Source organism: Camelus ferus, chromosome 17 (assembly GCF_009834535.1).
Source record: "Camelus ferus isolate YT-003-E chromosome 17, BCGSAC_Cfer_1.0, whole genome shotgun sequence".
NCBI classification, from domain to species: domain Eukaryota; kingdom Metazoa; phylum Chordata; class Mammalia; order Artiodactyla; family Camelidae; genus Camelus; species Camelus ferus.
The window spans coordinates 37,392,993-37,416,416 of NC_045712.1; the positions used below are offsets into that span (position 1 = coordinate 37,392,993).

The 23,424-nt window shown below is 43.2% G+C and overlaps 1 protein-coding gene across 1 annotated transcript in view; it reads right to left on the bottom strand.

Annotated features, from left to right (window-relative positions):
• Nucleotides 1–21,450: 21,450 nt before the first annotated feature.
• SACM1L (SAC1 like phosphatidylinositide phosphatase) overlaps nt 21,451–23,424 on the bottom strand; it is a 60,983-nt gene continuing 59,009 nt past the window's right edge. Inside the window, exon 20 of the mRNA XM_006173917.3 lies at nt 21,451–23,116. Within this exon, the coding sequence (XP_006173979.2) occupies nt 22,980–23,116 (137 nt within the window). The 3' untranslated portion in view covers nt 21,451–22,979. The remainder of the gene's footprint in view (nt 23,117–23,424) is intronic.

Consider the following 23,424-nt stretch of genomic DNA (forward strand, 5'->3'; position numbering starts at 1 on the left):
TTGCCTGCCATTGCACCCTTCGTAAGTCACGCTGTTCCTTTTTTTCCTCCTCAGCCAGGTCTCTATTAAAGACACTGAAGGCCATATCAATAAGATGGTTAAGAGGAGTTTGGAGCCCCATGGCAAGCTTTTGAAGCGTTTTACGATATCAGGGGCTGATTGGCTAATAAAGTGGGTTGCAAATACAGTATGTCCCTCGGAAGTGTTTGGGTCTACATTAGTATACTTTCTGAGGGCATCTACCAACCAAGCCTGAAATAGGGCCGGATTTTCATCTTGGCCCTGGGTGGTCTCTTTAACCTTATCATAGTTAACAGGTTTAATTATGCACCGTTTCATCCCCTCAGTGAGGCAACGGACCAGGTGGTCCCTTCTAGTGATGCCAGGCTGGCCTGGCTGATAGTCCCAGTTGGGATCAATCGGAGGCACTTCTGTCAAGCCCACAGGGTATTGCTGAGGCTGGGTGATAGTGTAATCCGTCAGCATACGTTTGAGCCTATGCCCAGATATGGGTCTTTTCCTCAGTGGTGCAGCAGTGGGAAAGGACAATATTTAGGTCCTTCCATGTAGGATCAAAGGAGAGAGCCAGAGCCTGGAATTCCTCAGTGAACCAGCTGGGATCTTCTGAGAACTGGCCCAAACAAGTGCGACACTGGTTGAAGTCAGACAAAGAAAATGGGGTGTGGACTCTGCTAATTCCCTGAGGCCCACCTGCTACTTCCTGAAGGGGGAAAAGACGTTCTGGCTGCCCTTTTGGTGGAAGGGTACAGAGGCTTATAGGGTGCAGGAGGGGCTGAAGATGGTGAAAGAGTATCCAGACTTGGGTCTTCTGTCTGGAGCTTGTGTTCCTCCAGAGTTGCTATCATAGGGGGCTTTCATGTAGCCTGAATGGGTCCCAGCCAACAAGGTTCTGTTAGGTAGGATTTGCATAGCTCTGGGTTCTCTCTTGAGGCCATAAAGGCCTGAACATAAGGAACTTCCATCCATTTTTCCTGCATTTTGCAAAAAATGTCTAACTGTAGGATAGTATTATAGTTGAGGCTTCCATTTTCTGGCCAGGCCTCATTGTCCCTGAGTTTGTATTGGGGCCAGGCTGTGTTACAAAAGAAAATGAGCTATTTCTATTTTAAAGAATCTAAAGAAAATTGGTCCCAGTGACTCAAAATGCACCCGAGAGGTGAGTCCTTGGGGATGGGGATGGGGGAGGTGTTTACCGTAGTCCTTCAGGGGGAGAATGTTCCTGTAACAGGAAAGGAGCATTAATGTTAGGAGGTCCCGTTGGGACTCTGTTACAGACAGGACTGGTTCCAGTTGTTCCTGTCCACCTAGTCCTGCCGACCCTGGCCAATGTGGTGGTAGCAACGCCCCACATGGCAACCTGCTGTGCTTGTCCCAGCATCGTGGGAGCTCACTGTGTCCCATCCCCTATCTGAAGAACCCGAGGTGGCGACCTTCCTGAAGGCCCAGTGGATAAGCTCTTTTTTTGTGGGTGATGCCCCAGATCTCAGCACTCCAATCCCCTCTTCTCCCTCACACATGCATTTCGTTGGGGCTGCACATGGGGGAAGGGTTATGGTGGCACTAGGTGGAAGCATCATGCCTGTACTGAGGGGAAATGGAGGGCCTGGTATCCCAGTGGTTTGTGCTTTACGTTTTTTTTTTTTTTCTCCTGTTTGGGTCCTGAGTGGTAAATGCCAAGTGCAGTGTCAGCAGGGCGCAGCCAAGAGCATGGTCCTGGCTCTGCAGTTCTGTCCCATCTTAAGAGTGAGAGGCGGGGTTGGAGTGGGTGTAGACCCCAGACACACGGTGTACCTTGGAGGGATCTGTCAGACACCAGGACCTTGCACTGTGGCAGTCAGCAAATGATGGCCCCAACCCCACCGCGTCGCGAAGAATTGTCCCCCCACCGACATCAGGGACATGGTCCCCCAGGGAGCACTTGTGGCAGGAGGGAGCTCCCATAGGGACTGTGGCCTCAGCCACTGTGTGAGCTCTCTTATAGTCTATTTAAAGCTGTATTTATTTTTTAAACTCAGACGGCAAATATCCTATAGCTTGCTTGGGTCCTTAGGTGCCTGTGAAAGTTGTTGGGAACTTTCCTTGACAAGCCCTCTGTATATGTAAAAAGGAGAAATAAAAACCTGGCAGCAAGGTTTGGGAAGTGCTTGGTAAATTCTTCCTTCCCCCATCCCTTTCGCAGAGTAAGACATGAAAGTGCAGGAGATAGAGGTGAGATAGAGGAGAGGCGAGGAGACAAGGTTAGCCTTCAGGAGGGGGCAGTGCTATATTCTTAACTGTGCGCCTAGAGAATGCGGTGTGGAAATTGTTTTGTGGTGGGCGGACAGAACCATCATCTCTTTAGTCTGATCCATGATCACCTCAGCCTCACAGGAGAGACCTTTTTTAGTGGCCAGCTCCCTAGAGGCTTTTACATGTTTGATTTTTGTCTACATTTTTGTGGCAGTAGGCCCTACAGAAGTGACAGATGATAAGAAAGTAATACAGAGAAAGAGTCTCTCAAGCGCAAGGGAGGCGAGAGGCTGTGGCTCACCTAATCTCCTCATCTCCTGGCTGCAGTGCCAAAGATGTTGCCGGTGGATGCAACCGGTGTTCCAGGTTCTTGTCCCGTCCCAGAAAGAATTCAGAGGCAAGACGTAGTGGTTAAAAAAGTAAAGTGAGAATTTATTAAAGGATGGATAGTACACTCTCAAGGGGAGAGGGGGCAGGATGAGGTGAGCGGCTGCCCTGCGTTTCCTTGGCAAGTTACTTACATAGGGTGTAAAAATGAATGGGCAGAACATTCACTGGGGAGGGAAGGGTTTGGGGTTCTATTCCCTGATTATCATCCCAACTCCACCTTCCCAAAGGGAGGAGGGATTTTTGTCCTTATTTAGTTTAGATTGGAAGTGTCATGGGGTCAGTGCATGATGGGTACTTCATCTGCAAGGCTAATTTTATTGAAATGAGGGCTGAATGAGCAAAAGGTTACATTCAGACACTGAAAGTTCCTGCCTTCTCTCACCTTTCTTTGTCAGTCTCCAGGCCACTCATCACCCCAAAAGGTGTGACCCCTTATCGGCCCCAAAGTTCCTGCTTTCCTTTCTCTGCCCAGGGACCCCTGGTGCTTACATGATGTATGGTTTCCTGCCTTTGGCTTGTGCCCCTCCTTCCTGCCCAATTCCTGCCGTTTGTTCTGTGTCCCCCTTTCTCTGCTCATATCTGGCTATCTGCCTGCTCTTACAACTTTAAATTTTCACGATGACCTATGATTCTATTTGACTAAATGTTTTAAAAACTTTCATACTTATACAAACTTGCTGTCAAATTCTAATTAAAGTTCTTTTAACTTCCAGCTGACTCTGGGATGCTTGAGAGAGCCCCTGAGACATCTCAAGAGAAAAATACTAAACTAAGTAGTGTTGGTTGGCATGTTGAATTGCACAAGAAGCATTGTCAAATGAGTGATAAGCTGCCTCAGATGCTATATTCTAGAAATTATATAAAGCTTTTGACATTTAGATACATCCTAGTCTAATGCTGGCAGTCATAATTCTAGTTATCTTAAAATGTATGTCACAGCAACTTGAAATTTCTACATTGTAATCTGATCTTTAACCTTGCCTTTTTTAGTCTTTTGTCATAGCTTAGCTGGTGCTTTGCAAGACTGCTGAATCTTCAAGAAGATTCATAGAGAGGACTTTCTGACAAGCACAGGCTTCTTCTAAATCACACTGCTGAATGGGGTAAGATATCTAAAGTCTAATGAAAATTCTGATTTTATAAAACTGTCAGTAAAAGGGATTGATTGCATAGGATTGAGTGACCTGATGAAATGATTATGATTTTTTGGTGTTGTCAGAAAGATTACTGGCTTTCCATCTATTTTCTAATGGAACTGTCTACCAGATGTTTGTCTCCTTATCAATATTGCCCCCAATGTTTAGGATAGAAAGAGAATTTCCTAATGGAGTTGTCACAGAGTGTAACTACTCATGATGTGTAACAATGTCATGAGGTAAAACAATGTTAGCTTTAAGTCCTGCTAAGAGCACATGTAAGATGCCTGTGTAACAATTGGGTGTAAGTGATAAGATGTATGGCCGGTAAAGTGTTTCCCCATTAACGTACCTCTGAGCCTGTTCTTGATGTCTGGTTAGTTTTCCCCAACGTGGATAACTAGGCAAATACAAAGGAGGCCTATGAAGAGAAATATGTATAACCGAATCACTATGCTGTGTATCAGAAATTAACACAACATTGTAAATTGACTATACTTTAATTTAAAAAATTAATAAAGGAGGTCTAGCACTGAGGGACATGATCTAAACCTGGGGCAGGAGCTATCCCCACAGCCTCAACAGACAGATACTTTGATCATCAATGTTTTCTGTTGAAAGATTTGTAATCAGAAGAGGAAATGATGGAGAAACCTGCACAAATTGAGGTATTGTTGCTGAAAGATCGGCCCCCGTCCCTGACAAGCCAAATAACTCAGAGACAAGGACTTGGAGCTTAGAAGAAAAGAGGCAGCTTTATTGCTTTGCTGGGCAAAGGGGACTCACAGCTGGCTGGTGCCTTCAAAACTGTGAACCCACCTTGGGGGTGGGGTGTGAGTGGTTATATAGCCATGGCTCAAACAGTAAAGCATCGAAAACAAGCAGCAGAATCATTTTCTCATCAGAAGACAGAATGGCATCATGATCCCTCCAGGTGACCAGTTAGCAGATAGGTCACTTTATCTCGTAAGCACTGAAAGTGTGGTCTCCTTGGTAATTCAGGCTATTTTGTAAGGTTATAGTCCTGTGACCTCTCCTTGGAGAAGGACCCAGAGACCAAGCTTGATTATTACTTTCAGTGACTGGAATAAGGTAGAAACAGCAAGATCAATAGCTTTAGTTTTCACAACGGGCCTGGAACTGTGAGTAGCAACCGGTCAACTGACCATTTTAAGGGCAAGCATAAGAATAAGCAATCTGTTAGCCTAAGTGCGGCCATTTTATTAATCCTTCAAAATCCCCACTGTCCATTTCTCTCATTCCATTTCTAAGGAAATAGGGAGATGGGCATCGTGTTCATATGGCTGCTTCCTGCGGAATGGGGGCATTGTTTCAGGGGCCTTGAAATAGAATGAGCGAAGCTGATCTTGCCATGTGGCTGGGGGTTCAGAAAGAGCCTTGGCTGCTTGTTTCCCACACATTAGACGATGGAAAACAGTCTAAATATTAGATATATACCAACTCCTGTTAACAGAAGTGATAACAGAAACTGTAGAATTCCCATAAGTATAGATCTGAGACCCTGGGGTATCCATGAAGAGGCCAGAAAGCCAGGTGTAACTTGGTTGGGTTGTAACTTTTCACGCATATGCATCTGAATCCCCTACATTTTGTATTTGTTGTTTTATGTCCTCCAGGGCAGTTGCGATGTTCCTGGATTCATCTGGTAGGAAAGTACAACAGGCAGTACGAATCCAGAAACTCAGCAACTACAAGAGGAGAACTTAAATCCATAAGGTTGTAGCTACAAGCTGCCAGCAGGCGCTGCTTTGAGAACAGCTGGTGGCATTCTAATTTTGACACCGCTCAGAAAACTCAAGTTCGCAGCAATACAGAAACTTGTCTGAAATCACATCTCTATTGGTTACCTAATTTTACCTTGGATGTCTGAACTACAGACATCCATTTTGATTTTCAAATGCATTTTTCACCTTAATGGCCAAAGCAGATGTTACCATTAATGATTTTAGTGCTTTTCTAGAGAATGAGGAGATGCAAGAATTGGGGCTCATAAAAATCTTCTCCTGAAAATATCTAACTATCTGAAGGCCTGTTCAGCCAGTTTTCCCAGAGCACAGAGCGCCTCATTCCTGACCTCCACCCTGAGCTCCTTTCAGGGAGTGTCCGAGGTCAGCGGCTGCAGCAGCTCGTGATTTAATCCAAGCAGGGGTAGATGGCAAGTGCCAACGTGATCCAATCCTTGTGGAGGCAGATGGCGAGCGCCCCCATGATCATAAATTTGACCATGGCTTGGCATGGCCATGGTCATGGTGCTAGGAATGCTTATTCCCAGGTCAGGCGAGGATTTTGTCGATAGGCCACTTGGTGTGCTGTTATGGGACTAGGCCTTGTTAACAGTAGCAAAAAGTCTCTGGGCCCCCTGTCTTACTAGCTTGTTACGATCCAAGAGAATATTCCCTCTTGTTGCTTCTTCCCAAGTCTAGAGTCACACTATTACAATCATTGGTCCCATACAGAAGTATATATCTGACCTACTGTTTTAAGTTACCTAGTCATTATTTTATCAGAGGCTCAGTCACTATTTGGTAATGCAAGAAACAACAATTCTGTAAAACAGGCAAAATACAAATAATATCGTTAGCAGTATTAGTAAGGTCACAGGTAAGAATTTAAGCCAAGAACTTCATCAGGGACAGCTCATTGTATCCCCAGGTCATCTCACTTAGTGTGTTCTTCACCAATCCTTATCTTTAAGGAAAATGTTACACAGGCATTGTTCATAAGCAAAGATATGAGCAATTATCACAGTAATTGGCCTAGGGGCCTGGTCCGGTGTCTTGGGTCAGCTGTCTACCTCGGATGTCGTCGTCTTCTCATCCTGGTCTGGTAGCTGCTTCTCCATTTGAGCATTGTTTTAAGGTGAGCAGTTCTCTCTATAGATCAGTCCTGTGCAGGGGCTCTTTCTAACTGGAAATTAATCCAAAAGTCAATTTCTTTAACTTTCACTGTGTGTGGTCTAGTTAAGGGTACCTGATAAAGGGTCCTTCCATTCAAGCTGAAGATAGTCCTTTAAATCATGTCTGTTCCAGTGAGTATAATCCCCTGGTTGCAGGTGATGGGGCATCGGATCTTCATCCAAGGATAGATTACAGAGCTTCAGAAACAAACCTAGAGTGTCCTTTTAATAATTCAATTAAACTTTGCAGCAGCATAACATAACAGCAAGCAATGATCTGGGAAGTGAGTATTAGTAAATATAGACCTCAATTAACAAAACTAGAATTTAATATTCACTAAAATCTAATCATTTTCTCTCTAAAGTTACCCTCAATTTTATCATATATAGCCAAATCAAGAAAAATTTGCCCACAAATTAACTCTGATTATTTAATCATATAGACTCTTTTAAATTGGCTGTGTTGGAACTTTTAATATGGAGTCTCAGGCTAGAATTTTAATAAAGTTTCCTAAGGCCAGGAAAGCCACGTCAAGGGCTTGTCATAGATTTTGCCTTACAGACTTAGGTGAATTCTTTTGTCTTCAAGTTCCTCAAAATACCTTGAGATTCCTAAACCTGTCTGAAGGTAATTTTCCTAATTTATCTGATAAAGCCACTGGGAACCTAAAAATTTCCAGTCTCTGGAGGGATCAGATAGAAAAGATAACTGTTTTAATTCTACTTACAAAGGTATAGTTTACCAAACTGCTGTAAGTCATAATTAGCTTGAGAAGAAGGACTTCTTTATATGTGGAGAACATAGATTAAAAGCCAGTAATATTTCAGACAAAACCAAAAATTATAACCATATTCATCAGTTTACCCAGTCCCATGTAACTAATCCTTTCTTTTTGTTAACAGTTTATGAAATCAGTTTTCATCAGACTTTTAAAATTTCTTACCCAGTTTAGTTCAGTTCTATAGTTTGAAGTTTATCAGAAACCAGTAAATCTCCTTGAAGAGAAAGCATTTTGCAAAAGCATCAGAATAAAACAGTAACTGTCTATAAATGACAAAAAAGCTTAAAAGCATGGTTAAACACTTAGTTACATTGTAATTGATAAAGAAACCTGGTTACAATAACTGTAATTATGACTGGTAACATTTCAGACATACCAGATTTTTAGGGATTCCATGTAATTTCTAGAATATCTATATTAGTAATTTTTTTATGCAATATAACCTAGAAAGATTTATTATTCATTTGACAATACTTCCCATGTCATTTAATGTACTAAATGAAACTTACTAGTTTAAAATCTCCCTTTGGGATGTTTCAGGATGTTTCAGAAGCATCCCAGATTTAGCCGAAGGTCAAAAGAATTCTGATTAAAATTTGATATTTGGGAAGCTTGTTTAAAAGTTTCAAAATACTTTGTCAGATAAAAGTACAGGTCACTGTGAAAAAGTACTTGTTCACTAACAATAAAAATATTTCAAGGGTAAATACAGGACGGATCACTTAAGGGGTAAAAGAAACTTTACAATCTGTTACTAAAAGCAGATAAACATTTTAAGATAACTTTGTTCTCTCAACAGAGAGAAAGAGAACCAAATCTAGTCATCTTGTACCAGCATACTTCTAAGATTTATTTAATCAACTAAATTTATTTTAAACTCAGCCAATCCCGACCATGTACAAAACTCTTTTTTCTCAGGGTTCCTCTTTCACACACCTTCTACAACTTTCTGTATCCATATTATTTTTGTCCCTTATTTTCTTTTTCATTCAGAAGCAACTAGCCTTAGGACAAAGTCACTCTTTTTTCATTAACAAAATATAATTCCCTTCTTTATACCTTTCTTTTCACTGAAAACATTCATCTTACTTTCCTAGCATATTGAGATGTTTCCCTTAGTAGTAGAGAATATTTCAGGGTGGCACCAAACATTTATTAATATTTCTAAATATCTTTAGTTTCTCTGTAAGAGAAAGTCAATGTTCAGCAACTAATGTTTTCGTATCTTATTTTATCTGAAAATGACCTAGCTATTTAATAAGCTTCCATCATTTAACTTAATTAGCAAAACTCTAAAATTTTAAGTTACCAAATATCTGGGGAGTTCATTTCAGTAGACATTCCTGAAATAATCATTCCTAAAAAGTTTACCTAAAAGCTCTTTCTCATTTACATTTAAGTTACTTACAAGAATATTATTCCAAGTTGTTTTTCTTGCTGACAAATTTGTAACAGATACGACAATGTCTTATTGGACTTCTGTTAAACCTAAGTACAATAGAAGTTTTATGCTTAACATGAATGAATCTTGAGATATGTCTATATTAATTAAACCAATAGGCTTAAGCTAGCTTCAAATACCAGGTATCAATTCAGTACTGATTTTTTTTTTTTTTTTTTTTTTTTTTAAGATCACATGAACCTGATTTTCATTCTGGCAAGTTTGTTTGTTTGTTTTAATGTATTTCTGAGTATTTATATAAGCCTTTACTTTCCTTTAAACCAATTAAATAGAGCTCTTTTACAAATTAACTTTGGCAATGCCACATATCTACAACACACATATAGGTACATACAAACACATGAACACAGAGACCTCATAGCTCCCATTTCAAAATTTTAGCCATGAATCAGGTACAACAATGTAAGACTCATTGGTTAAAAGAGGCTGGATTCAAATTGGGTTTCTGGCAGATGGAACAAATCAAAGTTGCCTGTCTACATAGCTAAACATTTTTACTAACTTTTATGGAAGACAGTTTAAGATTTCTATTTGTTTCTGAATTACTCCCTTTCTCAAAATTTGCATCCCAGGGGTCATAATAGCAGTTGAGTCACTGGTACTGAGACGGAAGTTTAGAAGTTAGAAAGTCCATTAGTTGAGACTGAACTGTCAGTTGTACCTAAGGGTCTTGGGTGGCAATTGTATGGGGGTCTTTAAAATGGCTAAGAGCTCCGGGCCCTGTCAGTCATGACCTTCCTCATCATGGGATTTCATAAAGGCTTGTGTATATGGCATTTCTTCCCATTTACAGTTTCTCTGGCAAAACAGTTCTAACTGGAGAATGGTTTAGTAATTTAACAACCCATTTTCAGGCTAGTGTTCCCCAGAGCCCAAAGTGTACACTCCTCAAGCAATGTTACAGTAAAATGCCATCTTTTTCTTAGTCATGGGTGGATAATTAGACCAGTCATTCAAAATCTTACCCAATGGGCTATTAGATGGAACAGATGGCGCAGCCCCATGGCAACTTATTTTAAATACAAAATACAAATGCAAATGCAAATGCAAATTTCAGATTGCAGTACCAGGCCTTTGTCGGTAAATGGAAGCACAAACTTACAAACGACAGGCTAAATTAAATTCAAATTCCAAACTACAAATACTTTTGCTTCCAAGTCCTCTCAGCCCGAGATCTCTGTTACAAATGGGTACCCGTTTCAAATACAAATGAGAGTTCCCCTCCTGTCTAATTAGAGAACTCTCAAGGTGAGATCAAGGGGCCTTGGTCATTACTGGGAACTTACCTTAGGCCTGACGATCAGATGAGACACTTCAGAAGAAACAGAACCATCTTTTCTTCCTCCAAGGAGTTAGTTCGGGTGACTGCGGTCCACTGACCGGTGGAAGGGCAAGGGATGAAAGGATCCCCAGAGCAAAAGAGCCCCTGGCAGCCGCTGGGCTCCGTTCTCTGCTGTTCCTCCTGTCAACCCGGAGGGGCAGTCGTTTCAGCCTTGTTGGCCTGGCAGCGGGGTGGGACCTGAAGCCCCTCTTAGAAAAGAGGGTGGTTCATCCCTCGCTGGGCACCGTGAATTTGCTGCCAAAAGATCGCCCCTGTCTCTGATGAGCCAAATATCTCAGAGACAAAGTCTTGGAGCTTAGAAGAAAAGAGGCAGTGTTACTGCTTTGCTGGGCAAAGGGGACTCACAACAGTGAGTGAACCCACCTTGGGGACGGGGTGGGGTGGTTATATAGTCATGGCTCAAACAAAGCATTGAAAACAAGCAGCAGAATCATTTTCTCATCAGAAGACAGAATGGCGTCATGATCCCTCCAGGCGACCAGTTGGCGGATAGGTCACTTTATCTCGTAAGCACTGAAAGTGTGGTCTCCTTGGTAATTCAGGCTATTTTGTAAGGTTATAGTCCTGTGACCTTCTCCTTGGAGAAGGACCCAGAGACCAAGCTTGATTCTTACTTTCAGTGACTGGAATAAAGTAGAAACAGCAAGATCAATAGCTTTAGTTTTAACAACGGGCCTGGAACTGTGAGTAGCAACCGGTCAATTGACCATTTTAAGGGCAAGCATAAGAATAAGCAATCTGTTAGCCTAAGTGCGGCCATTTTATTAATCCTCCTTCAGTATGGGTAAGCTATTCTGGCTTATACATGGTTTAACTTAAATTTTACTGACCAAAGCAGCCTGTCCTATGGCCTTTTGGAAACGCATTCTGCATCTGCTTTGGCCTTGAGGGGAGTGCATTTGGAAGTCAAAATGGAGACGCTGTGGTTCAGACTTCCAAGGTAAAACTAGGTGGCCATTGTGGATGTGATTTCAGACACATTCCTATATTGATGAGCTCTGATTTTTCTGGGCTGTGTCATACTCAGGACGCCACCAGCCATTCTGAAAGCAGTGTCCTTTGGCAGACTGGCAGCTGCAAACTTATGACTTCAAGGTCTCCTCTGGTAACTATTAAATTCTTAGACAATAAAATTACCTTAGATCAGATGTTAGCAGAAAAAGACATGTGTAGTGGCCAGTAACTCCTGTTATATATATGTTGATACCACATCAGAAGTTAAAACCTCAGATAAAACTAGACAGCTGGCTCTTTGGCCATCAGTGCCCCCAGAGTGCCAGGTCCAGACTGACTGTCAGGCTTATTCTCCTGAACTCAGGGAATGAGAGCTGCTTTGTCTGTTCAAGTTCCAGTTGTCACTCCTCAGCTACTAATTGGGTCTGTTGGCGCCAAAAGGGTGGGTTAAGGGACTGAGATCTTAATCACACAAGACTCATATCCAAAACTTGAAACTTGGGAATATTTCCAACTCATTGTCCGTTCCCCAGATTGAGACTGGACTGCACCCCACTTGAGCAGGAAGTAGTCAGAGTAGTTGTCGCCCTGTTCCCTGAAAGATGTGGGAAGGACGAAACAGGATTGGAGACTGAAACTGAGTTCCCTGCCAAGTTTATGATTAACCTCTCTATCCAAAATATTACTCCCTTTCCTGCTAATACATGTTCTCATAATTGAGACATATCAAAGTAAAGGGGGGAATTGTAACCGAACAGGACCCTGTGGGGCCTTCCTGGGACAGACCCCTCCCCCATGTCCTCTGAAGTAGCCAGGTAATATCACATGCATGTTTCCCGAGTTTTTCAGATGCTAAAAACCACCACCAGAAATTAACTACTTAATCTTCATGGGCATGGAGCCCCAGGACCTTCTGGTGCCTAAGGATTGATCACCACCAGCCAGTCTGAGACTTGTGCACAGCTGATCGCGTGCCCTCGGACGCCCCTCCCTCAGCCTTGCCTGTCAAAGGACTCGGCTGAGACCCTCTGGGGAGTTAGGAGGGATTTAGGGAACACAAGCCTCACGTTCTCCTCGCTCGGCCCTGCCTGCAGTAAACCTCTTTCTGCCCCAAATGCTGATGTTTCAGTGTTGGCCTCACAGTGCATTGCGCACACAGACTTATGTTTGGTAACAACTTGTGGACTGAATTTTGAAGAATGAACTAGTTATTGGAATTGTTGGAAGGTCCCTCTAGGCAGAGGGAACAGCAGTGCAAAGGCCCTGAGAGGAGAAAGAGCAGAAAGGATACCTGTGGTTGGACTGGACAGGAGGGTGGTCAGAGGTGAGCTTGGAGCAGTGGGCAGGGGTCAGATCACATGAGGCCTCACAGGCTACGGCAAGGAGACTGGATTTTCTTCAAAGAGCAACACAATCCACTGAGGGTTTAATGTGGGGCCCCGGGTGGTCTGGTTTACACTCTACAGGTCACTGGTAGCTGTGGAGAATGGATTGGAGAAGGTTGTAGATGAGACGTTGGGAAATCAGTCCAGGAGCTACCTGAGTCAGTCCATGGGAGTGAAGGTTGTAGCATGGACTTGGAAACAGGCAAGGAGAGGAATGTGTGAGTTTGAGTTACTCCTGTGGGGAGAGGTAAGACTTGCTTATGCGATGGATGCATAGTTGAGGGAAGGAGAGGGAGGAAGTCCTTGACTCACTGGGTGGGTGGGTGCTGGTGGCATTTTCTGAGGTGGGGAAAACTGGGCGTGGTACTAGTCTGCGGAGTGTAAGTCAAGAGCTCTGTTTGACAGGTATTGAGTGTGAGATGCCTGTGAAGTGACTGGGAGTATCTGGCAGGCAGTTAAACAGTAGAATCTGGAGCCTTGGGAAAGGTCCAGTCTAGAGATACATACTTGGGAGTCACAGCATAAAGGTGCTATTTACAACCACAGGTCTAAGTCACATCACCCAGGGTGAGTGTGTCCATGAAGAGGGCTCACTCAGGACCAGAGCCGACAAGAAATCCAACATGGGTTCCTTTTTAACCTTCTCATTGAGAGAGTGGGTCTGTGTCCCCTTCCCCTGAAGAATATGGCAGAAAGGACTCCATTTGACAGAAGCTAGATCATAAAAGGCCGTGGAAGCTCCCACCTGGTTTGCTGGAACACTCACTCAGGCAGCCCTGAGCCACCACCAAGGTATGAAGTCCTACCCTGAGGCTGCTGCACTGCAGAGCCGCACGGAGGTGCTCCAGCGCACAGAACCAGCCACGTCCACATTCTAGCCATCCTTGTGCAGGACCAGGCAGACCAGCCCCTCTGTCAGCTGAGGACCACGAATGACCTCCATCAGTGCCACTTAGAACAGAAGAATCACCCAGCTGAGCCAGGCCCAATTCTTAACTGACAACAGTGTAAGATTACTTCCCAGAAATCAGCAGAGCAGGGATAAAGCAGAAAAGAGAGGGAAATACAGCTGCGAGTAAAGCTGGACAGGCCCCAGGAGAATGTGTGCTCCCAGAAGCTCAGAGAGGACATCTTAAATCCTCCCAACATGACTTACAACCTGTACTTTCTACTTCTCCTAACGTGAGAGTTTGTGTTTAAACCCAACTCTTACCAGGAGCTTGATTTAGGACATGAAATGTGACATGATATTGTAATGGCTAGTGCTTTAGCTTCGTACAGTTAGAAAAATAAGCAATAGGAAATCATCATAGAAAATGGTGAAAGGAGAAAGACGAGTGCCTGGGCCTTTTGGCTGAAATGAACAAAAATGAAAAACAAGGTCACTTGGAATAATCTGTAAGGGAAGTGCTAAGAACAAACGGGCCAACTAACCAGTTCACCTGGGACCAGGGCACTCATCATATAATAATTAAGCATGTCACAACTCCTTAATGCCTGTCCCCAGCCCCCACAGTGGAATTGCATTCATGGAGCCTCTGCGTGAGGTCCGTCTAGCACAGGACGAGAACTGGGCATCAAGGAAGAGCTCCCACCTGTAGGCTTACCTGGGTTTCTCAGCAGGGGTGTGTGTGGGTGTGGGCAGGATCGTAGGGAATTTTCATATAAATGAGATCAAAGAACTTACAAGGGGGAGGGTATAGCTCAAGTGGTAGAGCATATGCTTAGCCTGTACCAATGCTGTACTGAGGTCCTGGGTTCAATCCTCAGCACCTCCTCTAAAAATAAATGAATAAACCTAATTACCTCCCCTCCCCCTCAAAAGAAAACCACAAAGGACTTACGGTTAAGAGACCATCAAGTTCAACACTCAACTGAGGTCCAAATATAAAAGAGAGCCCATATTTTTCAACTCCAAGGCCGGAGTGCTCACCCATATGCGAGCCTTACCCAGAATGAGTTCCATAGAATGTTCCTATGAGATGCTCTGTGAGTAAAAATTTCTTTAGACCACAAAGTCTGGGGACTGCTGAGTTTCAGACACCCCCTCTAGGAGAGTCAAACCTCTGACTAGCCTTGGAGTTAACACAACTCTTTGACTGTTCAATCCAATGTTTCCAAATACTTCTTACCAAGGATCCCTATTGTCAATAAACAGCTGGGAGCACGCAGGAGGACTCGTGTCACTCCAAAACACTCAGGAAAATGCTTTGCTTAACAGACCGAGGAGCTGGGGGCCCAGCGCTTAGCACAAAGCCGGGCCGCCCTGCAAGATGTGGCTGCGTGAGGAAGAATTCTCAGCAGTGAAAACACCCAGGCCAACAGGACAGAACTGAAAGCCAGAAACACCCACGGTGGAGGAGAGCTTGGTGTGTGACCGCAGCAGCGCTGCACAGCGGGAGGGAGGGGGTCAGGAAAGCTCTCTGCTGCCTTTTCCCATTAACCATTGGGCAAAAGCAAGCCTGGAGCCTGGGTCAGATGACAGCATACAGTCCCTCCTCAGCGGGGTGCGTTTTCCTCCTCCATCACTTCAAGTTTGGCCATGTGACTTTTTAAAATTAAATTTTTAGTATAGTTGATTTACTATATGATGTACTCCATTCTGGAGCACAGCATAGTGATTCAGTTACACTTAGATATACTTTTTCATATTCATTTTCATTATAGGTCATTACAAGATATGAATATAGTTTCCTGTGCTGTACAGTAGGACCTTGTTTATTTTATATATGGTAGTTGGCATCTGCAAATCCCGAATTCCCAATTTATCCCACTCCCCTTTGCCCCTTGGTAACCATAATTGTTTTCTATGTTTATGACTCTGTTTCTGTTTTGTGAGTAAGTGCACTTGTGTCATTTTTTTTTAGATTCCACATTTAAGTGATACCTGATATTTGTCTATCTTTGACTTACTTCACTTAGAATAATGAACTCTAGGTCCATTCATGTTGCTACAAATGACAGTATTTCATTCTTTTTTATGGCTGAGTAGTAGTCGTGTGTGTGTGTGTGTGTGTGTGTGTATCTCACAGCTTTATCCAGTCATCTGTTGATGGACATTTCAGTTTCTTCCACTCTTGGCTATTGTAAACAGTGCTGCTATGAACACTGAGGTGCAGATATCTTTATGAATTGGAGTTTCCTCTGGATATATGCTGGAGCACGTGGGAAGTCTATTTTTAGTTTTGTGTGTGTATACATATATGTATATGTGTGTGTGTATATATATACACACACACACATATACATACACACTTTTTATTGAACTGTAGTCAGTTTACAGTATGTAAATTTCTGGTGTACAGCATAAGGCTTCAGTCACACGTGAATATACAAATATTTGTTTTCATATTCTTTTTCACCATAAGTTACAAGATAATATAGTTCCCTGTGCTATACAGTATCAAATTATTATTTAACTATTTTATATATATATTAGTTACTACCTGGAAATCTCTAACTCTCAATTTATCCCTTCCTAGCTCCTCCCTCCCCTGGAAACCAAGTTTGCTTTATATGTTTGGGAAACTGTTCTCATTTGGTGAATAGGGTCATTGGCGTCATTAATTGGGTCCTTCATATAAGTGATACCATATGATATTTTCCTTTCTCTTTGTGGCTTCCTTTGTTTAGTATGACAGTCTCCATGTCCATCCATGTTGCTGCAAATGGCAGTGTTTTATTCTTCTGTTACGGCTGAGGAGTATGTCATTGTATACGTGTATGCGTATGTGTGTGTCTGTGTATAAATGTTTCACATCTTCTTTATCCAGTCATCTGTTGATGGACATTTAGGTTGCTTCCAAGTCTTGGCTCTTATAAATAGTGCTGCTATGAACATCGGGGGTTGGGGTGGGGGACAGATATCCTTTCAAGCTAGAGTTTCCTCTGGATATACACCCAGGAGTGAAATTGGCTGGATCCCATGGTAAGTCTATTTCTAGATTTTTAAGGAACCTCCATACAGGTTTCTATAGTGGCTGCACCCAATTACATTCCCATCAACAGTGCAGGAGGGTTCCCTTTTCTGCACACCCTCTCCAGCAGTTATCGTTTGTGGACTTTTTAGTGATGAACAGTCTGAGCAGTGTGAGGTTGCACTTCTCTACTAATTAGCGATACTGAGCAAGTTTTCGTGTACCTATTGGCCATCTGTGTGTCTCCACTGGAGAAATATCAGAGTGATAGTGGCTTCATAGAATGAGTTTGGGAGTGCTCCCTCCTCTTCAATCTTTTAGAAGAGTTTGAGAGGGATCAGTATGAATTCTTCCTTACATGTTTGGTAGAATTTCTCAGTGAAGACATCTGGTCCTGAACTTTTTTTTTTCCTCGCAGGCAGGGAGTTTTTGTTTTGCTTTGTTTTGTTTGTCATTACAGACTCTGTTTAACTTCTAGTGATCAGTCTGTTCAAAGGAATCTATTTCTTCTTGATTCAGTTTTTGTGGACTGAATGTTTCTAGAAACCTGTCCATTTCTTCTAGGTTGTCCAATTTGTTGGCATGTAATTGTTCACAGTATTTTATCAGACGTTTGTTTCTTCTTCTGTGGTATTGGGTGTTAATTTTCCCTCTTTCATTTTTTTGTTTCAATTCTTTCCTCAAATACGTTTTCAACTCACTTTTCTCTCTTCTCCTCCTGGGATCCTATTATGCATAGATTAGCATGCTTTTCTGAGCATGCCATAGGCCTCTCGTATTGCTTTCATTTTTAACATTTTTAACATTTTTCTGTCTGCTGTCTTGCTCGGGTCATTTCCATTCTTCTAGCTTCCAGACTACTTATTTGTTCTTCTGCATTGTTTAGAGGCTATTTATTGCCTTTAGTTTGGCTTTCATCTCAGCAAATGAGTTTTCTGATTTAAATTGGCTTTCTTTTTTAGAGTTTCTAGTTCCTTTTTACAGTAATCTGCCCTTCTATCAATAGGCTTTCTTCATTCCTTCAGTATTTTTATTTTTTAAAATCCAAGTATAGTCAGTTTACCATGTTGTGTTAATTTCTGGTGTACAGCATAGGGACTCAGTTATACATATATATTTCTATATATATTTATTTCATATTCTTTTTCACAAGAGGCTATTTTTGCATATGGCTCCTTGTGCTATACAGTAGAACCTCCTTTTTAATCCATTTTATAGTAGTCACTATCTGCATATCACGAATTCCCAATTTATCCCTCCATTTCCTCTTCTTTTCCCCCTGGTAGTCTTAAGTTTGTTTTCTATGTCTCTATTTCTGTTTTTGTTTTGTAAATAAGTTCATTGGTATTATTTTTTAGATTCTACACGTAAGTGATATGTGACAATTTTCTCTTTATGGCTCCCTTCACTTAGTCTGACAATCTCCAGGTCCATACCTGTTGCTCAAAATGGCAGTATTTTAGTCTTACTTTTAGGCTGTATAATAATCCATTGTGTGTGTATATATATATATATATATATATATATATATATATATATATATATATATATATATATGTGTGTGTGGTGTGGTACGTACGTACACACGTACGTACACACACAACACACACACACACCCCACCTACCTCACATCTTTATCCAGTCCTCTGCCAGTGGACATTTAGGTTGTGTCCATGCTGTGCTATGAACATGGGGTGGGGAAGGAGGTATATTTTCAAAGTAGATTTCCCAAGAGTAGGACTGCTGGGTCACAAGGCAAGTCTATTTTTAGGTTTTTCAGGAACCTCCACAGTGTTTTCCATAGTAGTGCCGAAACCACCCTCCCACCAGCAGTGTAGGACGGTTCCTTTCACTGCACCGTCTCCAGTATTACCGTTCGTGGACTTTTTAATGGTGAACAGTCTGAGCGGTGTGAAGTGATACCTCGTAGTTTCGGTTCGCATTTCTCTGATAATTACTATAGTACGTCCTGAGTTCGGCGTCTGGTTGCCGGTGGAGGTCCTTCATTGTTCTTTCAGGAGACTTGTCTTTTCACCGAGTGTTTTTCCCCTGCTTCTTCATTTTACTTATCTCTGTGTGACTCTATAGATTGAGGAGTGAGTCACCTACTGGCATCTTGAAGGGCTGTTTTCAACTGGGAGCATCCGTGTGTGCCTTGCATGCATCTAATATTTTTGTTGTGGGGGCTGTTTTTAGCATGTACAGCTGCCACATCTTTCCTATATGTGTGTCAGCTGTTATCTCCTCGACAGGGGTTGTGATTGGTGTTGTGGTGACAGATCCTGCACTGGATCGTGCGTAGGACCTCCTCTTTGCTCTCTGGTTGTCACAGCCCTCTTGGGGGCTGTCTGCTCCCCAGTTGTTGGAGTACAGGCCCACAGCTCCATTTCTGAGCTGCTGTGTGAGGCAGGACTGGAGCACTTCTGCTGGGACAGGAGCCACTGGGTATTCCTCTGCAGGAGCTGCCCCTTGTCCCCTAGCATGCAGGCTCACACAGCACATTGGCATTGGTCCTGCTCTCAGCCCTGCCGCAGCTGTGGGAACGCAGGCCGCCTGCGCTGGTGCCCCGCCCCGTGCACTGTACTCACACTCCAGGTGCTTCCACTGAAGTCAGGCCCCGGGCCCTGCTGTGGGTGCACATAGTCGTGCAGCTGGAGCCGCTGTGGATGTGCAGGGTCAGCCCAGAGCCCAGTCCTGCCTCCATCTGCTCAGCTGGTGTTAGTGCTGGACCTGCCCTCGCCGTACACCCGGGTTCTGCTCAGGTGTCCTGGACGCGCTGAGCTTACAAAGGCACCAGTGGTGTAAGTCTGCAGGTGCTGCCTTGGACAGGGCTCAGATTTCACCCCAGCTCCCAGTCACGCCACCCCTCGGAGGGAACTCAGATTTCAGCCCGGCCTCTACCTGGGGGCAGCCGACCAGCACTTGCAGCCCTGCTGTGAGCAAGCTAAGGAGACTGCTGTGGCAGGTCCTGGCCCTGAGTTCGCGAGCACGTGTTAACAATGGGGCTTTTCTGGTGCACCCGGGCTCCTCTGCACACTCCTAGTTTCAGCCCACACCACACTGCAGCCTCTCGCGGCTGTCTCCACACAGCAGACCCCAGTCCTCTCCCCAGATCTGTCCTCTGAGGTCCTTGCTTCAGCTCCCAACCCCCACACGCACCGGTGGGCTCGGGCCTTGAGCTGGGGCTGCACAGATCCTGTGCTGGTTTCTGTTCTGCCTGTGGCAAAGTGGCTGCTTCACTCTTCTCTGAGCCTCTGAAGCGCCCTTTCTGTCCTGGCTGATGTCCCCGCCAGTGAAGAGGTTTTCCAGGGTGAAGGAACTTTTCCTCTTTCCCAGCTCCTTCCAGGTCCTGTCCTGGTCCCCACCCGGTGACGTGATTTTTCCTGTAGCTTGATTGAGATCTGCCAGAGTTCAGCAGGTATTCTGTGAGAATCGTTCCACATGTAGGTATATTTTTGATGTATTTATGGGCGAGGGTGAGCTCCCTGTCCTTCTATTCTGCCATCTTGAAGCCCCTCCCATGTGATTTGTCTTGACCAGTGAAATGTGAACAGAATCGACTGTCACCTTCAAGCTGAAACTTTTTCCTTTTATTTCTGCCAGGACAACTGGTAATGTTCCAAAGTGCCGATGCTCACCACTCCGGCTCCCAGGATGCAGGTGTCAGGTACAGAGCTGCAGCCGACCCTTCAAGGAAATAGAGTGAGTGAGAAACAAACCTTTTTTTTTTTTAAACCATTGAGATTTGGGGATCATTTGTTACTGCAGCATAATCTGATCAATCTAGATTGACAAAGAACTTTTTCTTACTCCATAGGAGGGAAAAAAGACCTAAAAGTGAAAAAGCAAACTTATGTGAAAAATACGTCTTTCAGGTGCAAACAGTGCTGGGAAATGTTCAGTAAATTCACCACCACTGAAATTATATATTTCTTTCATAAAAAGTCACCACAAGAAACTTAAAAGACAAGCCACGGACTAGAGGGAGATGTATGTAGTACACATAATCAACCAAGAATTATTCTCCACAGAGTATAGCTAACTACTGGAAACGGCAGACAACCTCAACACGCACAGCATGGATACGCCTCACTCCCCCGGCACTAGCTCCGAATCACGCCTTTGGGTTTTTCTCTCTTTAGAGGTTGTGGGAACAGATTTCTAAAATGGCCCCCCAGAAATCCCCACTTCTGGCATTCATGCCCCCATACCATCCTCTCCTCCTGAGCTGGACCTAGTGACTTGCTTCTAATGCACAGAATGTGGCAAAAGCGATGGGATGACACTTCCAAGATGAGGTTATGAGAGACTGTGACTGACATATCCTGCTGGCTTTGCTGGACCAAGCTGCCATGTCGGAGTGGCCCAGGTGGCGAGGAACATACTATTTTATGAAAGAGTTATCTGAGTTAGGTTAACTTACTCTGACACCTGGACTCACTCCCCAACTTGTTTAAGCCGCGTCCCCCCCGAAACACCCCTTTACATACACACACACACACACACACACACGGGCAGGGGTCTCCTGCCCGCAGGGGTGTCCGCATCAGTGCTTCCCTCCTGCTAGCGGGCAGCTTCCTGTGGTCTGGGAGAACGTTTTCTCATAAGCAACACTGTCCCAATTCTCGGTTATGACCTCTATCATTTTGAAAAATAAAGCACAATTTGGAGCTGGGGATACAGAGGACACCTTTTAATGAACATTATACTTTACCAAACATTCCCCTGGTTTGATGTGTAACTGAAAAATAATTACAAGGATAAGCACACTTCCTCAAGTGGCCAAAGTGAAAGCAGGCCTGCAGAAGCTATTCCTGTTCTTGCTTAATTACATCATTTGATTTTTGACTACACATTGCTTTGCATGATTTTTAAAATTCTAAAGTACAAGGTACAGGAATGACACCAACAGGAGTTAGAAAAGAATATGACATTTTATTTTCACTTATGGATTTACAGTACATGAATTTAGAAATAAAATCACTGCAGGGTTCTGGAATATTGACACCTTAAGATTGAATACACCGACGTTAGCCTACTCACTGCAAAACAGCCACATTAGCAGTTCAGATTTGGTCTTTGTGGTGTTAAAATAAGTTCTTAATGTGAATGCCCAGTAGCATCTGAGTAACATAGTACAGCAGACGTGAACTAAGGTTAGATAGCTCATCTTTGGAACAAATTATACTTAAGAGTAGGTAGTTCTAATTACTTACCCTATCATGAATGCCAACGACTGATTTTAAGCTACACAGGGTTTTCCAGCTATTTCCTTTAGAGTTTCTAAAAGCAACAACTCTTATTAATGTTTATAAAAGGTAATATTGAAAAAAAGGTAATGCTGAAATCAAGGCGCTTTTAGAGATATTTAAGGACAACAAAAGGTATTACTAGTGAAACTACATTTTTTCAAGCACAACACAAATACTGGAGCAGTATTTGAGCTATTTTAAAATAGTGGCAATTATGCCACCTCATATACTCTTCTAATATTTAAACTTCATAATTATAATTTGAACACACGTCCACTTAGAACTCTGCGCAACTTCTAAAGCCTGTTTTTCAGGCTTGCTTTTGCACATAAAGTTTAAGTTGGTCCTTGATTAGAACTATAACTACGTGGAAGCACTAAATTGTAGACACTTACTGACAGCTACCAAAAACCTTTACAGAGTGAAAAGCATCACTACTACCATGCGTGGAAAAGCAGCCGCTGCCTCCAAGTGCGACACCGAATTCAGCACCAGACCCACGCACAGGCCGGCACGTTCCGAGGGATGACCCTCAGAGGAGCCCAACGACTCTGACCCACCAAAGGCATTTTCCACGCCGGGGCAGTCCTGACAACACAGGCGGCTTTGGACCTTTAGCGTAAGAGAAGACTTTACATTCTTTGATTTCATTTACACCTTTTAAAAAAGATAAAGTATATTCTAACTCTCTTCATCACACTCTCCTAAGGCAGCCCAACTAAAACTGCAGAGGAACACGAGACCCAGGCTCCTCCTCCTCCGCGCGTAGTCAGGTTATTTTGCCCCAAAAGTATGCTTGCTAACAGCAACTGCTTCTACAGTGACAAAACAACAGAGCTAGAAAAATAGTTTTACTGTTTTAAATAATGACATTAGACTTTTTAAATATATTACTTATTCTGCAACAGTTGATTAAATTGACAGTGAGCAGATTCCTTCCATTCTGTGAGCTGAATTCAGGTTACATTTTAATTATAGAATAGCTTCAAATTACAAATATAACCATCCCAACAGTAAGAAGATCATCAAGGCAGTAACATCAGGTCAATTCTAAGTCATCACCCCCACACAAAGCACAATATGTGCTTCTGGATAAAAAAGACCTCAGGCCGATGTGGAAAGCGGGTCAGTAAAGACTCCAGTTCTGCATCATGGAGTCTTCCAAGCCAAGCCGCTTTCCACAGACACAAATTCAGTCTATCTTTTCTTTCTGTACCAATCTGGGAGCATCAACAAAGTCTTTGCCATTGTAAAGAATGATAAAAAATGTTCCAATGCTTGCAACTGCCCAGAAGAGCACATAGGCCAGTGTTTCTGTCCAGGTGTCACCTGTTGATTTAAAAAAACAATTGATAAATAACAAGTCATTTTATTAATACGAGCTACCTCCACTTTCAGCCGTTTAGCGTATCTTGACAACATTTAAGTTTACAAACAAACCCACAGGAAAAATAAAAACCTTTAACTTAAGGTTTCAACCTTAAGTGGCTAAACTCAAACTCTGGCTGGCTAGCTAGCATCAGAAGCTTGAGAAAGCATTGATGGCTTGACTTCCCCGCTTCTCGAGAGGTTCCACAGGGAAATGTGAGTATTAGTCAAGAAACCATAAATGAGTTTCGTTATTGTGGTCTGTTTTG